This window comes from Piliocolobus tephrosceles, chromosome X (assembly GCF_002776525.5).
Source record: "Piliocolobus tephrosceles isolate RC106 chromosome X, ASM277652v3, whole genome shotgun sequence".
Taxonomy (NCBI): domain Eukaryota; kingdom Metazoa; phylum Chordata; class Mammalia; order Primates; family Cercopithecidae; genus Piliocolobus; species Piliocolobus tephrosceles.
In genome coordinates this window covers 38,634,804-38,655,027 of record NC_045455.1, presented here as the reverse complement: position 1 = coordinate 38,655,027, position 20,224 = coordinate 38,634,804, and the positions used below count along the sequence as shown (strand labels likewise).

Here is a 20,224-nt window from a genome sequence, read left to right as displayed (position 1 = left end):
CTGAAGCGAAAAGAGCAAAGTGCAAAAGAGCATATACAGACCATTACCTTTATGAGAAAGGGGAAATATATATATTTATGTACAGTCACGTGTCACTTAATGACAGGGATATGTTCTGAAATACATGATATTAGGTGATTCTGTGATTGTGCGAACATCAGAGTGGACTTACACAAACCTAGACGGTATAGTCTACTACACACTCAGGCGATACGGTGTAGCCTGTTGCTCCTAGGCTACCAACCTGTACAGCATGCTGGTGTACTGAACACTGTAGGTAACTGTAACCCATTAGTATTTCTGTATGTAAACACAGAAAAGGTATAGTCAAAGTACTTATTATAATCTTATGGGAACACCTTAGCATATGCATGCAGTCCATCACTGACCAAAATACTGTTATGCAGTGCATAACTGTGTATACACATACATACATATATAGATATACATAGGTAAAACAGTGTGTGTGCATGCTTATATATCTTCACCGGAAGAAACACAAGAAGAATAAACTGTAAAACAATGACATTCATTACCTCCAAGTGTGGAATGAAAGGTGTGGGGAGGCAGGAATGTCAAGGATATGGGAGGAAGTGACACCTCTGAGTATACAATTTCTGTATAACTTAACTTTTAACAACATGTAAATGTTCTATATATTTAAAAAAGGAAATAAAATTCAATCAAAGGATAGGGTGAGGGGAATCTTAAACTGAAACAAATGAGCCCCACTCTATTCCAAAGGAATCAGTTTCCACTAAAAGGGAGTGAGAGAGAGAATCCAGGCCATACATAGACAGTGCTTGACTATACACCCTCAGACTTGGGTGGGGAGCAGGTGGGAGGGGAAGGCGCAAGAATGACCTTTCAGTGAATTTGTTTTTTTGAACTTGTACAGGCAAAGCAAATGTAAAACTATTTTAAACATATCTGGGGACTAAGTGAGAAATAAACATATTGATATTGTTGAGAGGAAAGATTCTTACTGAGGAAGAAAAAACATAAATATAGAACAGGACAGGTAAGAAAGAACCTTGTGGGAATGGACTGGAAGCAGAAGTCACAGTGTGGGCTTGTTTCTCTTTCTTTCTTTCTTTTTGAGACAGGATCTTGCTCTGCTGTCCAGGTTGGAGGGTAATGGTGGAATCACGGCTCTCACTACAGCCTCAACCTCCACGGTTCAAGTGATCCTCCTACCTCAGCCTCCTGAGCAGCTAGGACCACTGGCATGTGCCACCACACCCAGCTAATTTTTTTTTTTTTAAATAAAGATGGGATCTCACTATGTTGCCCAGGCTGGTCTCAAACTCCTGGGCTTGAGTGATCCTCCGGCACTCGCCTGCCAAAGTGCTGGGATTATAGGTATCAGCCACCACGCCTGGCCTATGATTTCTAAAATACATCCATATATGTGGACATATAAATATATGTGTACTGGAGATCCAAAGACGTCCTGTAGCAATGAACACATCTAGCACCCAGTTGGTGTCTAATACTATTCCCCACCAAAAAGAATCAGGGTTCTTGGAGAAATGGCTGATTCTAGGACTGATACAGGGCCTGTACAAGATAAACCCTGAACAACTTGTTATGCTGGAATGAAAGGAAGTGCCCCCAGAAATGAAGGGGTATGTCACAAGAATACAGGAGCCAGCATGAAGGGGCCCCCCGGCCAAATCTGAGATAATCTAAGCACCCAAACAATTAAAGATGATAATGAAGAAAATACAAATACCTGAATCTATAACAATAATAAGTAGAAACACAAGTAAACAGGAAAGGAGGGCTCTTGCTTAGGGTAAAATGCGAAGTACCTACTGGAGTAGAAAAAAATCACCATTTTTTAAACATTATAGTAAAGACTAGCTCAGGAAAGAATGATCAATGGATGCTAGATCTAGGGAGAAATTTTAATGAGAAGCAGGAATCTTAAGAGTGTCAACCTACAGGCTGCTTATAGTTTCAAAGAAGAAACAGTACAGAAATCAGACATTTGATCAGGTGATCAAAATGTATATAATCAAGGAGGAACAGATGGATATTCTGAGCCTCCAGATGTGATGCAGTGAGGCAAACACAACATCACTTACAGAGTATCTTGGCCTGGGTGCACAACCTGCATCTAAACATGAGGACATATTAGAGAAACAAAAATGAGGAGGATTCTATTTTTTAAAACAGTACTGTATACTCATCAAAAATGTCAATGTCATAAAAGACAATACACAGCTGTGGAAATGTTACAGATTAAAGGAGACTAGAGACACACAATAGGCAAACATAATGCCTGATCCTAGATTGGAGGGGAAAGAAATGACAAAAAATAATTATTAGGTTAATTCACAAAATACAAACTAAAGTATGTAGGAGGTAACGGGCCACAATGTACACAAGACATTCTTAAAGGATTTGAGGAAAAAAATGTTTTATATACATACACACACACACATCTGTGCATATACACACACTATGTATGTGAGAGAGAGAACAGGCACATGTACAATAATAAGGCAAATGCTGGATCAAAATGTTAACAACAAGTGAATCTGGTTAAAGACATTAACCAGATATTCTATGCACTGTTCTTAGTTGTGCAACCTTCTGTAAGTTTGAAACCATTTCCAAATAAAATATTTTAAGTACATATTTACAGTTTTTTAAAAATCAGAAGCTGTAAATGTCATCCCAGACACTTAGGTTCGAGAGTTCTTAGTAATTATCCACGTCAGAAATGGTACAAGTGTATTAGCACAGTCTCGCAAAGATTTTTCTTGATATCTACTATGCCCAAACTACACAAAATTCTTAGAGCATTTCCACTCTTTAAGTTGTGGGGCAGAGAGAGGGAGAGAATGCCCACAAGCGCCTATGCAACAGACAGGCAGATAGACTCAGAGGGTTGAAAAGGAAAAAGGAAAGTATAATTTTAAACAAATCGAACAAATAAAACTAGGCTTTTAAAAGGTTACAAAATAGCATAGTTCTATATGTTAAGAAAAATTCATCTCTACCAGTTAGATGAGAAACAACTTTTCATATGACAGAATTAGCTCTACTGAATGCTTAAAGGACTTTAATCTGAAATAAACATGTCCAATTCTAACAAAGCTGTTAAATTCAATAAATTCTAATGCTGAGCTAGAGAGGAAAATTACTTCAAAGAGTATCATTCAAGTTTTGTGTGTGTTGTGGATGAAGGCATGAAATATGCATATGTAACAATTATAAGAATTGCACTGGAACCAGAAAAAAATAGCTAATATAGACAAATTATGAGGCAATGATATAATGCAATATTATTAATGTTTTAAAAATTCCTTACAGAAAAACTTCCAAATGTGAAGACCTGTCCATCCATTAAAAGTACTGCCGTATGGTTGCTGCCTGCAGTGACTTGTGTGCTAGGACCTGGCAATGCTTGAACAAGAGTGGGACATCCCCTAGGTTAAAAAAAAAAAAAAAAGTAAGTCAATTTCTTACAAAACTCAACTAAAATAAAAACAATAAGTAAACAATACAATAAGGAGTAGAAAAGATAAAAGGCACTAATAAGAATATTCAGTAAACATTTAAGTGCTAAACACCTATCTCCATTCCAGGTACTAGGTAAACAAAGATGAAAAAGACAGTTGCTGACTTTAAGGAGATCATCAAAAAGATCTTCTAAATGTAGTTACCCTAATTATAGACACATACTTTTTAATATTTCTGAAAAACTGGTGCTACATTTATTTTTAATCTGGCACTCTGTATACGGACTGGCCTGTTAGAGATCTTTATAAATATGTATTGGATGAAATAAAAATCATGTAATGCCTTCACAGAAATTCAATCCAGGAACTAGACGAAATAATGTTATGATCCTCTTTTCTAACTTTTATCACTAAACTATAAGTTTAGATCTTAGAATCATAGTTAATGAGGCAAAACACAGTATCACGAGAGGCATCAGAGCAGCGACTACAAGCTCAGGATTTAAAGCCAGAGTGGCTGGGTGTGAATCTTGGCTCCCCAACTTAATAATAATGTGACCAGACTTCGAACAAGTTTTTCATTCTTTTTGTATTCCAGCTTTCTCTTTATCACATGGAAAATACCAACAAACAGTGTCTACCCCCACAGAGTTCCTGTGAACAATAAAGAGGCCCATACAGGTCAATGTGTGCCAGACATTGCATCAGTGTCTAGCACACAGTCAACACTTAATGAACAGTAACTATTATGATAAATGACATCCTAGTATCCTTTCCTACTTTTAATAGCCATTTTTAGTAGCCATTATCTGTAACTAGAAAAACAACCATTATAGAAATAGTCCACCCATAGTAGGCAAGCTCTGCTTTTCAGACAATGTAATTGTGACACTTTAAATTTTAAAAATTATACAAAATATATATTTTTAGTGATTATTGAGACTGCAATGAAAAATGAATTGGAAAAGGGCAAGACTAGCAGCTGGAAACCTAGTTAAGAAAATGTTATAGCAGTCTGGGTAATTTATGATGAAGGCCTTAACTAGGAGCAGTGCAGAGTGAAAGAGATGGTGACTTTGATAGCTATGTAAGGAACAGAATTGACGAAACTTGGCAGATGATTGATATGGGGCAAGGAAGTCTTTTTTTGCTTAAGCAACAGAGTAGATAGTGGTAATATTCACTTAAGCTATAAGAATGAATGAGATCTAGAAAGACTCTGAGAGAGAAAAGAAGAGATCCTAATTTCCCTTATGAGTATCTTCTAACATTTTAGATATAAACAGAGCTCACAGACATCTAGAATCAACCACACAGGAAGAAAGAACTTGAAGAGACTCATTGGAGGAGTAGGTTTCAAGCATGGAAAATAAAGCACATGCCAAATGCTCTAAGAAGACGTACAACTAACCACTCAATTTAGCAGAAGGAGGTCTCTTTGGTGGAAGCAGGAACCACACTGCAGCAGATAAGGAGTCAGAGAATACACAAAGCAGCTCTAAGTATCCCAGGACTAAACGGAAAAAGAAAGCAGAGCCAGCAGCTAAAGGAAAAATGAAGCTGAAGGAGAGGATTTTTTTTTTTTTTTTAAATGATAGAGATTTGAGGAAGTTTAAACGGCGACTCAAGATAAAGACGCTGAAGACAAAGGTTAGAGGGAATACAGGAAACAGAAATAGATCTCTAAGGAAAAGTCAGCTAGGTTTCACAGCATGGACATGACAGCTTCCTCTTTAATTATAATATGAGGAAAAAAGCAGAGAAGTGGTATGGATACAAGTAGGTTTGCAGGGTTGGTGGGCTGAATAATTTCTTATATTTGTTGCAATGTACACGGAGGTCCTATGCTAAAAGGAGGAAGCAGGTGAGTAGAGAGTTTGAAGATTCAAGAAAAGGTGTGGTGGTAGATGGAACAGATACATAACAAGAGCAGGAGTTTTCAACTCGGATATAAAGGACTTCTAGGAAGTCCATGAGTGAGCTTCAAAAGATCCCTTAAATTTGCAAGCAAATTTTTACGTGTATATTCTTGTATATTTCTGGATAGAGACCCGATGTCTTTCATCAAACTCTCAAAATGTATTAAGTCAAATAGTTCAATACTATACAACCAGAGGGTTAAAGACCATTGTAGAAGAACTAGTTGAAATTGGAAATTATGTGTCAATCTGCAGAGGTATTTCTTACCTTCCAGAAGCCTAAGAGTAGGCATAGGAAATATTAACAGATTGATTCATGCTTGTGGTTTTATCATGTCCTAGTACCATGACCAAGAAAGTAGGAAAATTGAAGAAATTGGTAAGAGTATAGGTGAAGAAATTAAGCAACAGTCTTCAACTTGAGTAGGACATAAAGTTAAAAAAGGGTAAAAAAAGAGTAAAAAGGTAGAGGGTTGTGGGGCATAAAGTCAAAGGGAAGTAACGTAAGGCTGCATCGCAGAAGAAGAAAGTATCATCAGATTATGGATATTCAAACTTGAGAATTCAGAGTCAGAGCTGTGTTAGATCCAGCATGGGTTCACAGAACTTCCTCTGTGAATGCAGAAATACAGATGTAAAGGTAAGAATGCTGCATGGGACCATTCATGTGGACACCAACATCACTCATGTCTGTAACAAGACTCAGGGTAAGAAAATACTCTGAGTTAGATGCTAAATTTTCAATGAATGAAAAGGCAGTGACTGAAAGGTAGGTAGGTAACAACAGGAGAGTAGAGAGGAATGGCCATGCCGCAGAAGAGCAGTAGTTTTTCACTTGAGGATGGAATAATACAGCTAGGAACAACAGTGGAAAGGAAAGTGGTTCTCAATTCTCAGTACAGAAAGATTTTGCAAATGATTACCACTTCAAAGGGCCATAAGTGGAACTAATCGCCCCACAGAAGCATTCAGTCCAATGCAAACAAGAAACTGAAGGGAGAATTCCTGTAACAGTTTACTCATCTGCAATTTACAAATCACTTTCACATACAAAATGTGAAATTGTATCACCACTGTGATAACTGTGACACTGATTATCAAAATAACTCTACGGGGAGATCTGAAGAGTTTGAAAGATTTTCTCAAGAATTGGTGGCAGGTCTTCTAGTACATAGTCTTCAAACTCTTTAAATGATAGCACAGTCCATTCATTAAATTACTTGAAAAACAGAGGAAGAACAGAAAGAAAAACTGTGTGTATGTGTGTATGCATGTGTGCACAACAGGCACTTTACACACATCACATTAATTCTACAACAATCCTATGGGATATGAAAACTAAGGCTTAGAGAAATTATAGTCACACAGTTGATAAGGAGTGAAGCAAAAGAGCTGAACCTTGGCTCTACAGTTCCAGGTTTGATGACTGTGTAGCACATGAGTGCAGGAGGACAGGAGAGCAAGAAAAGGATGAAACTCAGAAACACTGTAAGAATTATAAAAACTCTGCGGGAAAAGAGAATAAAAGCAGCTAAACTACACAGTTTTACCCCTAATTTACTAAACATGGTAAAAGAATTTGAAATGCAGCAACTGAAGAGCACACCAAACCAACCAAAAAAAGAGGGCTGGCAGACACGGCATGACTGAATATATAAAAGCCCTCATCGGCTTTCTGACATTCACTTTAAAAAGCAGCAATAGGAACAACTAACATTTATTGAGCACTAACTATGGGCTAGGCTCTGTGCTAAATCATCTGTGTCATTTCACTGGATTCTTACACAATCTTCTGTGGGAGAGAGACTTATTTCCATTTAATAGAAGAAGAAACTGAGACACAAGAAGATTAAGTAACCTGGCCAAGATCATACAGCTACCAAGTGACAGAATCAGGACCCAACCTAGAGACTGAACTTGGTCACTCTGGCAATATAACACATTAAATAAACAGAATATCAACAACATTTTTCCATTTTCATTATCATGCACACCACAATATTGATCTTAATCAACACATTATTAATGTGTGCTATACCATAAATTCCAGTTAACAGCTCTTGATTACTAGAGACTTTTCAAAAATATTCTCCAACTGTAACCCTTTATTTCAATTATCTGTAAATATTTTGCTTTGTTGTAGTTAATACATATGCTATAGAAGCTTTGTTCCTCCCAACATTGTTCCTCCACAGACGTAATCAATTCCTTTCCGAATTAATAACAGAGTTCTTGGCTGCTACTTTGCAAGTCCCACAAAGGTCCAGACAGACAGGGTAACTGAGTGCTTAAGACTGAAGCAGTCTTGATGAATATCTAATCCACTAGGCACAGTATATAGGTATGACTACTGCATTATCCATTTTAGCTCTGCCCACACTTCATGCAATCAGTCTTTCAGTTACCACTCAATGGAACAAGGACCAAAACATTCCATGTTGGAAAAGAACTTTGGGCAGTTAAAACAAATCCCACCAGTGTTTAATCTTAAGAAATTATAGTCACACGGTTGGTAAGAAGTGAAGGGCTGAACCTTGCCTCTACAGTTCCAGGTTCCATGACTATGTAGCATCTACCAGTTACTACACCACTGTGTAGATCCCACCAATGTTTAATCTTCATAAGAAACCCTGATATTTTGTTTCAACATTAAATGCTATCATATTTCATGAAGATGATAAATTCTAGCTATTTAAAATACGGAGCATATTACTACAATATTATCACCTGAGGAAGTCTGGCCTGAAACTGCCCTATATCTCTTCAGACTTGGGAATCAAAGAATTGTGTTCACTGGTATAACCAGGACCACGAAGTAATGTTTTTAGGTAATCTCTTCATTTTAAAAGCTGACACGAATACTTTCCCTCTCAGTCGCCATCACACCTCAGTGCAGTGTGGAAGGATGTTGTGCTCACGCTGCTCCTTCTTCTGAGTGTCAAGTGCAGAGTAAGATAACATAACCTGACTATAACATGGCCATGCCTTTCACTATTTCCCTTTCCACTCTGGCAAGACCATGAAATACTGCCATTTGCCAATTATTTTCTGTGAGGTGCCCTCTTTGCTGCATACATGACTGAGACGCCAGATGCCATCTTACCTAACTGCAATGCACCTTTTCCAGTTTCTACGGCTCACAAAATAACCAACAGCTAAATAACAACAACAACAATAGCCATGATGATACAAATAAACCCTCTTCTTCTGTGTCCCAACTCTCAAATGAGAAACAGAACAAAACGTTGCCACATTCTTCCCCACAAAGGTTACAGTCATCCCTCAACATCCATGGAGAATTGGTTCCAGGATCCCCTGCAGCTACCAAACTCCATGGATGCTCAAATCTCTTACATAAATTGGCACAGTATTTGTACATAAACTATGTACATCCTCCTGTATACTTTAAAACATCTCTAGGTTACTTATAATACCTAATACAATGTAAATACCATGTTAATAGTTGTCATACTCTGTTGTTTAGGAAATAACGACAAGACAAAAACATCTGTACATTTTCAGTACATATGCAATTATCATAGGCCTAACTATGTTTCCTGTCAAGATTGATGGAATCCACAGATGCAGAACCCACAGGTACAGAGGGCCAACTGTAATTACAACCCAGATTCAGCCTCTGCATTTCAGTAATGTTACTCAATTGCAGAGCAAAATATCAGTTGGCATCTAACACCTGTGACAGTAATTGCTCAACACTGTTGATATTATGTCATATCCAGCAGACACATCTGATAAAGTAATTCTGCCAAAGACATCTTCGCTCTTTGCAAGCATGATATTCATCATTAAGTATTTGTGATTGTGATAGTTTTACAAACCTCTTAATAGTATTATCAATTTTATGTTTCACTTGTGTTTTTAACAAGAAGTTCAACTCAATGATATCTCAATAGTCTCTTATCATTAGGAACATAATTCATAAATGTAACTCAGGACATTCCCTTTCATTGCCATTTTTTAATGCAGTGCCCATGGATCTGACCCTGCCTCAGCTCAAGGGGTAGAGAGTGGTTCTCATCCTGGATACATATAGAATCTGGGGACCTTTTAGAAAAAAAACTCTGATGCTGGCATCCTATCAAGGACCACTCCCCATCCCTGTCCCACCCACAAGCCTTCCAACACACATATCTCTCAGAAATGCTGGATGTAGAATCCATGTATGATATTTTTTCAAATTCCCTAAGTAATTCTAATATACAGCGAGGGTTAAGAATCACTAGTATTTACCAAGTAAATGACAGAATTCCATCCCCGCCACAAAAGTAGGGTGAGTTCAAGACACAGTAACAACCTTGAATTTTATTTAATGATTACATGAAGAGAAGTTCTCTTTCTTTCACTGTATGTAAAGGAGAAACCATAAAAGTCTTTACTTGATTCACACTGTGACTTACAAGGAAGACTAAGGCAGAGCAGAGGGTCAAAAAGGCGAGTTTTTGCAGCAAAGTGAATTGCTGAGTGAAGTCAGGCTTGAAGCTGCTCTGTATCTTTCCAGACTTCATAAATACTCCTGTTTCCATGGTGAAACAGCCACAGACACAGACCACTCAGATCTCCTTCAAGACAATCTGCTACAGAGAGCAGAGGTAACTATTATAACAGCCTCAGGTGCTGTCCCTTTGGATGCATGAGGACATTCGTCCTCTGGGATGCTACCAGCTGTGACTGAGCATGGTGAAGGTATGAATGTTGGTCTATTCCTGCCCAACGCAGGACCCTTCCAAAGGTATCCTCAGCTTGGGGACACATCACTGGCCTGGCTAAAACTCTCCTAATGCTATGCTGTAACCTAGACTCCTCCCACCCAATTCTTCCTTCTCTTTCTCCTTTCATAGGGTCAAAACTACATCGTATCTGAAGGTGTTCCCTGTCTGTGCTTGTGCTTAAAAACCCTTTATCTTTTTCGCAGGAGTTTTCCCCTAATAAATTATTTGCACATCTAATCCTGTCTTGGCATCTGCTTCCTGGAAGACCTGAACAAATAAAGATGGATTTTCTATTACTTTTGACCAAAAGTATTCTGACTGCATTATGTAGAATACAAACTCAGCTGCTGTAATGACAGACAAGTAAGAGGGACTTCAAGATAGAAGTTATTTCTCACGCAAGAAGCATGCAATTGTAAGAAGCTGATGAGGCAGTTCATGGTGTCAGAGACCCAGTCTATTCCTATCTTATAGTTCTGCCATTCTCAGTATACAGTCTCCAACTTATCTCTATGATGACTTCTTTAGTTTCTGCTACCACATATTCATTCCAGCCAGCAAGCTGGGAGCAGAGAAGGGAAAATGGAAAGGTACACCCTTTCCCTTTAACAGCAAGATTCCAAAGTGGCACCTATCACTTAAGTTCACATGGCTACATCCTGCTGCAATGGAGGCTGAGAAAGGGAATCTTTAGCTGCATGATCATGTCACAAACTAAAACTCCACTACCAAATGAAGTAGGGATATTAGGAAATTACTACCAGTCACTCTACTACAATTAGTTCTTTGCTATTTGCAATAAGTCAAAATAGTTACTCAAGAGAGACTAATAGGTTCTGTTAAAAAATTATTCAAAAGCTTCAATGGCCGCATGTTACTAGACCAAAATTTCAAAACAGACATCAGGAATGTGTTTGAATCCATTGCTGACATTTTTAAAAAACACAATTCACTATCTTTTCTATTGCCATGCACAGCCTTTAAAAAGATAACTGCTAAGAATATAGTGATATCTTGTGACAATCATAATCACTCTCCTATTTAAAATATGCATCAACTTTTCTCCTGAAACTACAAAATCCTTTATCCCTACAAAAGCACTCAACTATAAGATCAGAAACCACCCAATAATTCATGGGCCACACTTTGCAAAGCAGTGGTATATTATTATTTTAATTATAGAAATATGTATTTAAAAAGAGAAAAGAAAGAAAAAAGAAGGAAAAGAGAAATGAAGAAAAAATAACTCAGGATCTTCAAATGAAAAGTTAGCAAGTACCTGGAGTTGACATCGCCATGTCCTAGCTGCCCATGCTGCCCATAACCAAATGTATAGACATCTCCATTTTCCATTAAAACCACTGAAACCAAAACACACAGCTTTATTTTTTCATTATATGCATTTTACACTTCTATCACAACTATACTAAAAGCAGTGTAATTTTCACTATTTAAGATTTATAGCACCATTAAAAATAGGTAACTGAAGGACAAATGTAAGTTTAATGAGAAATTAATTTTAGTTCTGCAAAATATTTTTTTTGGTCATATAAATGTATAATTTTTTTGTAATACATACTTAAAAATTCTTACAAATGCCATTTAATAACATTAATTCTTAGTAACACACTGGTTCAGGTCAACTGTAAAATCTTAATAATGAGTAACTACATATAAAATATTGTTCTCTCCTATCTAGGATAGGAGATCTGCACAATTATGTACAACATCAATGAAAGAGCAGAACTTTAATGTCTGTTAATGCCTTATCAGATAATCTTCAAGGAAGGAATTTAACATTTTTCATTTTTATAAAGGCTGAACGGTACAGCATAAGCTAACCCAAATGCCAATAATTTACTAAGAATTTAATTATTTTCTACATTTTAAGAAAGTAAATTTGTTGACGTACATTTACGACTGAACATTAATAAAATAAGGGAACATGTTACAAAAACCGCAGCATTCTAGAATTGAAAGAGATTTAAGGGATTATTTCATCTTCGAGAATGTCTTGAATTATAAAAGAAGTCCATAGGAAGACAGATTAGAAGTTAGGTCTCTAGACAAGTACTTGTTCCATCATGCCACAGTTGTTTAAAGAGATTCTGTAATAAATACAAAGATCTTACAGGTTTGAGAGATTGCCACACTATAGCTTTTAACACACAGTTAACAGGCTATATTAATCAAATCTGAACAAATAAGTTACTTAGCACAATTGTAAAAATGCAGTTATACCCTAAAGTTCCAGCTGCTACCTGAATGGTGAAATCCACAGCTGACTTGGACTGCCCGGAGCTCACAGTCAAATCGCACAGAGCCTGGAGGGTACGTTGTGATTTTGCTTGCATCCTTTTCGCCTCTTTCTCCACTTCCATCTGCAAGTGTTATAATTTGTGAATTATGAATAATTAAGCCATTATTCATCTTCAAAATAAAAATTTAAATCAGTTTATTATGGAAGAACAAGAGAAAAATGTTAAAAGGAACAAGCAAGAAGAATCTGTAGCTGTTAGAGGTGATAGATCAAGAATCTACCTGCAAAGAAGCAATTTTGAAAAGATAGACTATATACTCCCATTTGTGAATATCACTGAATTAATAAAAACAGAGATAAAAATCTAGTTATGGATAAAACCTTATATAATAAATGGGTCATTAGGTTATAGAAATAACAAAATTTAAAATGTAACAGTTTATATGGGAAAATTTAGTTTGCATAAAAAATTACTGCATGCAAAGTCATTTAACAATTATTTTAAACTTAGTGATATTGTTAGTACTAGCCATTTTAAAAAAATTCCTAATGGATTCACAAGTGACTTAGATTTCCTAAACAGATCTTAGAAAGGCTACACTGTCCACCAGTATTGTGAAACTCAACTGAACTTTTCAAAATGTATAAAGACCAAAGAGCTTTATTCAATATATTGCAGTTCAATGGCCTATTCTTATTCATGTTTCCTGTGCCACCATCACCTTCAGTCATATTGCTTTGTGGTTGTCTCCCTGTCCCCAATCACTACCCTCAACCAAACCTTTTTTCTGTTTTCATTCCTTCTTTCCTCCTCCCTTCTTATAATTTCCTTCATTTAGCTTGCTTCAAGCCTTTTCTCTACCCTGGTTTTTGCAATCCAACTTTGAATTTTCCAACAATCTAACCATAGCATCAAAAACCACATTCCAGAATATAAAAATTTTTGTTTGGAATGTGTAAATAACAACAACTTACTTCTCCTACACATCACTAACATATGATCTTTACATCATCAAGATTCAAATTCCTTGTACACAGAATAAATGTAAATCTGGAAGGAATTTCACAAGTTCAACTAGTCTAAACCACTCTCGAGTGGTACAGCAACTCTAAACAAGTGTGTATTATATGAAGATACATATGTGAATCTACAGACACACACTTTTTATTCTGTATTTTCATTGTGCATTTTAGAGTGCTAAACAGAATAATAGTAAATCATTTTGTGTTTATTCTTTTTTTATCTAACCTTTAGTAACATCCAGGTGAGACAAAATCCACCTACATTATTACTTTCATTTCCATAACTAAATGACTATGATTTCAAAAAGCCTGAAACTCTTTACGACACTAGGACAGTAAAATCTCACTAATTCGGAATAACATAGAACAGGTAGGCCTGTGTGGCTCACTGGAAGTCTTAATTATACAGAACACTGAAGTAAAAATTCAGTTTTGTTACCTTCAAGCAGTACAGATTACAGATTAAACTAAATGCTACAATAAATAGAGTGTGGTTACCTACATTATATTTCAAAATAGGCCAATATTACATTTAAAATGTACCATAAACATAAAAGTCCTTTAACATACAAGAATTAACTGCTGGACCCAGAGGCTGAAGGCACGTTGAAGGAATCCTTCATTTCTTGAGCCCTTGGTTTGAAAAGCTAGTGATTTTAGACAGGTTTCCCCTTATAAGTATGACCCTGAAAATTCAGAGGAAGAAATTATTTTGAATTTTTTACTCAAAAAAGATCACAAATACTGCATCTCAAGTATCATAAATTCAGAATTAGTGAGAGGTTTTACTATAATAGCATGAAGAATATAATTCCTCTTCTGCTAAATTATCTAATGTGGGTTTGCCAAATTAAACCAAAGAATGGATGGACTAAAAAACAAACAAACAAACAAACAAAAAAAACACACAGCATTTAGTTTCATTCCATCCAAGATAAAATATACTCAGTTTAAAATCTCCTCATGTTGGAAAGATAGTGGAATGGTAAAATATATGCAAAGGCCTACACACACACACACACACACACACACGAATACATATCTTCCAAAGGCTATTTAATAAGACACCAGATGTAAAGAAATTTTACAGCTTTATCTCAATTGGTAAAAATGTCTAATCATTAAAACCAAATGAGATTTAACATAGAAAATACATTGCATTCATACAATTCTGCCAGACTTAAACATTTCAAGTATCATTCCACTTTATATAAATGTATTGATGCCTAGTTAGAAGGTTTTACCTTTGAATTTAGCATTTCATCTCCTCCATTGAGTAGAAGATTAAATATAGGCATAAATCCCACAATAGAGACATAGCATCAGAAAAGGATATTTTTTCTAAAGGCTGGTAATTTACTGAATACAACTACAATGACTAAAAAAGTAGCAGCTATTATTTAGAAGTCAAAATAATACTAGAACATTTTGTTCACTGAAACAAACTGCATCTGTACAAAACTACTTCTCAATTATTATAGATAGTGAAAATCTTACAAGTAAAAAAATTGAGATGAGGGTCTTAATATCAGCAGCAGTGCCAGAATTAAAAAATATATATGTATATGGCATTTTATGTCAAAAATTGAGTATAATTCCTATAACTCAGACATTAATCAAAGTTTATCAAAGAAAAAAGGCACTTAATAAGTGGCCAAAAAATTAGTAAAAATTCCAGAACCAGCAAGTGAATTCAGCAAGATTAATTTTGCTCAAGCTGGGCGTGGTGGTTCACGCCTATAATCTCAGGGCTTTGGGAGGCTGAGAAAGGCAGATTACTTGAGCCTAGTAAGAACAGCCTGAACAACATAGTAAAACCCTGTCTCTACTAAAAATACAAAAAACTAGCTGGGTGTGGTGGTGAATACCTGTAGTCCCAGCTACTTGGGCGGCTGAGGTGGGAGAATCACCTGAGCCCGGGAGGTCAAGGCTGCAGGGAGCTGTGATCGTGCCACTGTACTCTAGCCTAGGTGACAGAGTGAGATCCTGTCTTCAAAAAAAAAAAAAAAAAAAAAATCTGTTCAAGCTCATTATTCAGTAAAGTGTTAATGAGCAGCAATAAGACCAAAGCTTAGATCTATATAAAAAATTAAACATTGTCAAAACAAAATTGACAGATGTGAATAATCTTATAATTGGTCATTTAAGTATGAGCACATCTGTATTTTCCCTAAGATGAATATGTTGTGTGTGTGTGTGTGTGTGTGTGTGTGTGTGTGTACCATGTAACATTGAAACTACAGTAGCCACAAAGCCTTGGCAACTATGTAACTGAAATATTGTATGTATGTACACATTATATATAATTATATACACATATTTGTATATACAGAGAAAAAAGAGGGTTCAGTATCTAAGGAACTCTAACTTCTAATTTTAATTTTTGCTGAAATCTATACTTATGGATGGTAATCCTACAGTTATGCATATAACAGAAACTACCACAGAACACAGTGAGTACTTTGAGTAAAATCATTAAAACAAATCAGCAAGGACAAAAGTAGTTGCAATTTACTAAGCACTTGCTGTGTGCTAACTGAACACTGTAAACAAATACCACAGTGGATGAGTGCTTGGGGGTACTGGAACCTAAGAATTTGGATTGGAATCTTGGCTCTACCATTTGCTGGCTGTATGACAATTGGGCACTGGACCTTTTGGTCCTAGCTTGCCTATCTATAATATAGTAACAATGACATATAACTCATCAGGGTCCCATGAGAATTAAATAAAATAATACATGAAAAGTGCTCAATCAATATTTACTATTGTTGCTTTCTTTAATGAATAAAGCAATCTGATGGTACAGGCATTCTTTGTCCATTTTACAGATGAAAAAAATAAGGTTTGAAGGGTTAAGGGGTTAAGTAACCAGCCCAAAATCATAAACGGCACAACGAATTTGGAGTTTAATCATAAATAAGGCTCATGCATTTTACCACCACCAAATGGTTGAAACCTTAAATCTTTTGTAAAAATAAACTATGCATTTCATAAATCTCAAATATTGTACTTTAAGATAATTCTGAAAGAGAAAACAAATAATTCAATTAAAAATATTAAAGCTAATATTCATGGAGGATTTATATGTGCAAAGACTACATATGTGTGTGTGCAAAGACTATACACATATTTTAATCTTCATAGCAACACAATCAGTTAAGAATTACTGCTATTGTTTTTTAAATAAGAAAACTGAAGCCAAAGAGATTAAGACATTTTGCACAGCCATGTAGTTCTAGTAAATGACAAAATCAGAAATAAAATTGAAGCCTAATTCCAAAGGCTGTGGTATTTTAATCATACTGTAACATTTCCAAACAGAAAGTAAGTACAAAATAGACTCGGATGTTTATCAGTGTGTCTTCAGATTTTCACATCTGTCATTTTAAAATAGATTTTAGGACTATCTCTAAAAGAATTCAGATGTTCCTAACTATGTATACTATTAACATATTTTTCTATGTGAGGTACTGAATAGCTGAAACAAATGTTAATTCTGTTTCAAATATAGTTTATGGGTGCATTTTAGAAGAATTTACTGTATTTCATATGGAATTGTACTTATTGATTCAGTCTATATACTCTATTTTGCCTTTAGTCAATATCTGCCTGTATAGGATGAATTCTGTGACCTCCTCTGAATTTTCTCCAATCACCCAGAAGTTCTCCAACTTTCCATCTTAGAACTCAGCCCTGTTAACAACAAATCCACAGTTCTTACTCTCCATACACTATCACAAAAAAGTCACAGTCTAAAAAAATTTTAACTACTATCATCCTATAATTTGTACCAACATAATTAAATGTAAGACAGAATATAACAATTAATACCATAAACTTCTAGTTTATCAGTAGATAAACTAGAAGATAAACTGGGTAAGGTGAAGAGAAAAATCAATGTCGAAAAAATATTTATCAAGATTATGAAAACATGTAAAGGTTGAGCATCCCTTATTTGAAAAGCTTGGGATCAGAAGTGTTTTGGATTTTGGACTTTTTTCAAATTTTAGAATATTTGCACATATGTAATGAGGTATCTTGGGGATGGGACCCAAGTCTAAATGTGAAATTCATTGATATTTCATATACACATTACTCACATAGCCGGAAGATAATTTTATGCAATATTTTAAATAATTTGGTGCAAGAAAATTTGTATACCCTGCACTATCAGAAAGCAAAGGTACTTCCCACCACCCATGTAGACCAACTGTGATTGGTGTCACCATCATGCTGTGCATGGAAAAGCTTTATCACAGCTGAAGAGGGCTGAGAGGATTGTTTTTACTTAAGGACACTGAATAAGCTGTGTGCTGAAGGTGCAACCCGTCACAGGAGGTCAGGTGTGCAATTTCCCACTTGGGGGCTTCGTGTTGGTGCTCAGATCTTGGAGCATTTAGAATTTTCAAATTAGGGATGTTCGACATGCCGTAAAAGTAAAAGCAGTGAATGGAGAGAGAATTAAATGACAAGACAGTGAGTGTAAATGGTTAGTGGCTGGAGGGAAATTAGTGAGCAGTAAATTAATACTCTTTACAAAAAAAACCAGGGTACCAATTGATAAATTATTATTTGCATTGTAAATGTATTTGTGGAGTAAAAAGAGAAAACTATCTCACTCTTTAAAACCCTAAAATCCAGTAAAACTGGTCCTACACTGTGATATTACAAAGTAGGTCCTCACAGAGTGGTTGCCACAAGTATACAAAGAAACTTGTTATAAAGTAACCCCCTGACAAACAAACTTTAAGGCTAGCTATCATTGAACAATGTTTTTTCACTGCAACGTCTGCCTCCCAGGTTCAAGTGATTATTGTGCGCGTGCCTCAGCTTCCTGAGTAGCTAGAATTACAGGCATGTGCCACGACACTGGGCTTATTATTATTATTATTATTATTATTATTATTATTATTATTATTATTATTTGTATTTTTAGTACAGATGGGGTTTCGCCATGTTAGCCAGGCCGGTCTCGAACTCCTGACCTCAAGTGATCCACCCCTCTCAGCCTTCCGAAGTGCTGCGATTACAGGCGTGCGCCACTGTGCCCAGCCTCACTGAATAATGCGATTACAGGCGTGCGCCACTGTGTCCAGCCTCACTGAATAATTTCTACAGCCAATCATTATATGACATTGGGAAAAGTCTGCTTTAAATTTGTAACCTTGGTCTTCATTTAACATTTCATTTAAAAATCTGGAATGAATAAAGATACTTGTCCATGAGATACTCACATGGAGCTGAAAAGGTTTTAAACTGTTTCATGAAATGTGAATATTTAACCTCAGGTAAACTATTGGGAAAACTTCACTTTCATATATTTGCAGGAAGAAAGAAATCGAAAAAAATCCGTTCTAATTGTGACATAGTAGAAATCATAAGAGATCAGACATTCTGGCAATAACAATTTCATTGCATACTCCAAATATTACTCCTTATATATATTTCTGTTTGGAATCAGCTGTCTCAGGTTGAAAATTCCTTAAATATTTATGGCATTGTTAAAGCACTCAGTAAATAAAGCAGTCACAAATTTTACTGTGGTTAATTGCATTAGATTTAAAACACTATTTTTATTTCTGCAGAGTATATCTTAAGTTGTGCTCTATTTACACCTTTACTAAAGATGAGTTTTGTCTATTTTATGTTTTTGTTTTGAGTGGCAAACTGACAGACTGAAAGAGGCAGATCAAAATAAAGTTGATTAAACTACATTGCCTAAGACAATTTTTTAAAATTACACTATGACAGTTTTGCAGCAAAAAAAAAAAAGAAAAGAAAAGGATCCAAATATTAATAAGATTAATTTGTCCACATGGAAAGCATGTTTTAAAACTTCTTATTCTATTTTGCAGGACCTATCTTAGGCATTTAAGAAAATAGCAATTTTCAGTTGTGCTAGCCAAGGAAGAGCACTGGTTCAAAGGCCAGGATACAAGGCAAACATTTTATATAAATTTATAAATTCCTCGTATTAAATTCTTTCCTGATCTTAGCTGACCCATAATTTGTGGTTTATAAGAAAATAAGCATGCTTTAAGAATATATTTAATTAACCCAGAACTCTGAGATCTCAAAGAACAATACCGAGCTAGATTCCTACTTCCTCACAGACTAGGAGAGCCCTCTGACCAATACCAGGGACTAGAGAAAGTCTTCATGATTTGTGCTTTGCTTGCACTTATCTCTACTTAACCCACAACCATCAAGTATTTGTATATTCATTTGTTGTATATGTAAACTTAATTAATAAACAGTGGAAAAGTGTAATGGCAGTCTTACTATCATCATTTAATATACTGAATTTAGTAATATTATTCACCCTAAAGCATATAAACAGCATTCAAAAAAAGAATTGTAAAAGGCCAGATCAGTCATTAAAGAGCAAATAACAAAGGATGTAAGATAGAAAGCAATAATTTTTTCCACCTTCCCTTAATTTTTTGAAATTTGAAAAGAAATGGAAAAAATATATACTGTATAATGTTTCCTTTATGAAAGCTAACAACAACAAAAAATGAAACAAGAAGCATGACAGTCACTGACAAATGGTACCACTTTCAGCATGTTCTTTCTCCTCAGGCTACATCATAATGATAGAAGCAAAGTAGAAGAATCAGGTTTGTGCATTTTCCCAGAGACAAAATTCAAATAAGTGGAAGAAATTGGGAAAGTATCCCACCTAGGTGATAAGGAAGACCAAATACCTTTGTGCTTGTCCCGTTTATGCTTTAGCTGTGCTGGATGGGATCTGAGTCTGGCTAGAGCCTGTTCTCGATGGTTCATAAAAATAGGACCAGCAAATACAAGGGGGCC

General features: G+C 35.7%; 1 protein-coding gene across 16 annotated transcripts in view; it reads right to left on the bottom strand.

The window, feature by feature from the left end:
* MYCBP2 (MYC binding protein 2) overlaps positions 1-20,224 on the bottom strand; it is a 282,822-nt gene that overhangs the window by 163,472 nt on the left and 99,126 nt on the right. For 14 of the 16 annotated variants that reach the window (XM_026446684.2, XM_026446688.2, XM_026446703.2 and 11 more), the window contains exons 18-21: positions 20,116-20,224; positions 12,384-12,503; positions 11,402-11,483; positions 3,323-3,440 (exon numbers count right to left, since the gene is read on the bottom strand). In XM_026446684.2, the coding sequence (XP_026302469.1) occupies positions 3,323-3,440; positions 11,402-11,483; positions 12,384-12,503; positions 20,116-20,224 (429 nt within the window). Of the gene's footprint in view, positions 1-3,322; positions 3,441-11,401; positions 11,484-12,383; positions 12,504-13,975; positions 14,056-20,115 lie in introns of those variants that run through there. The other 2 variants (XM_023186070.2, XM_023186011.3) reach the window with 2 other exon arrangements.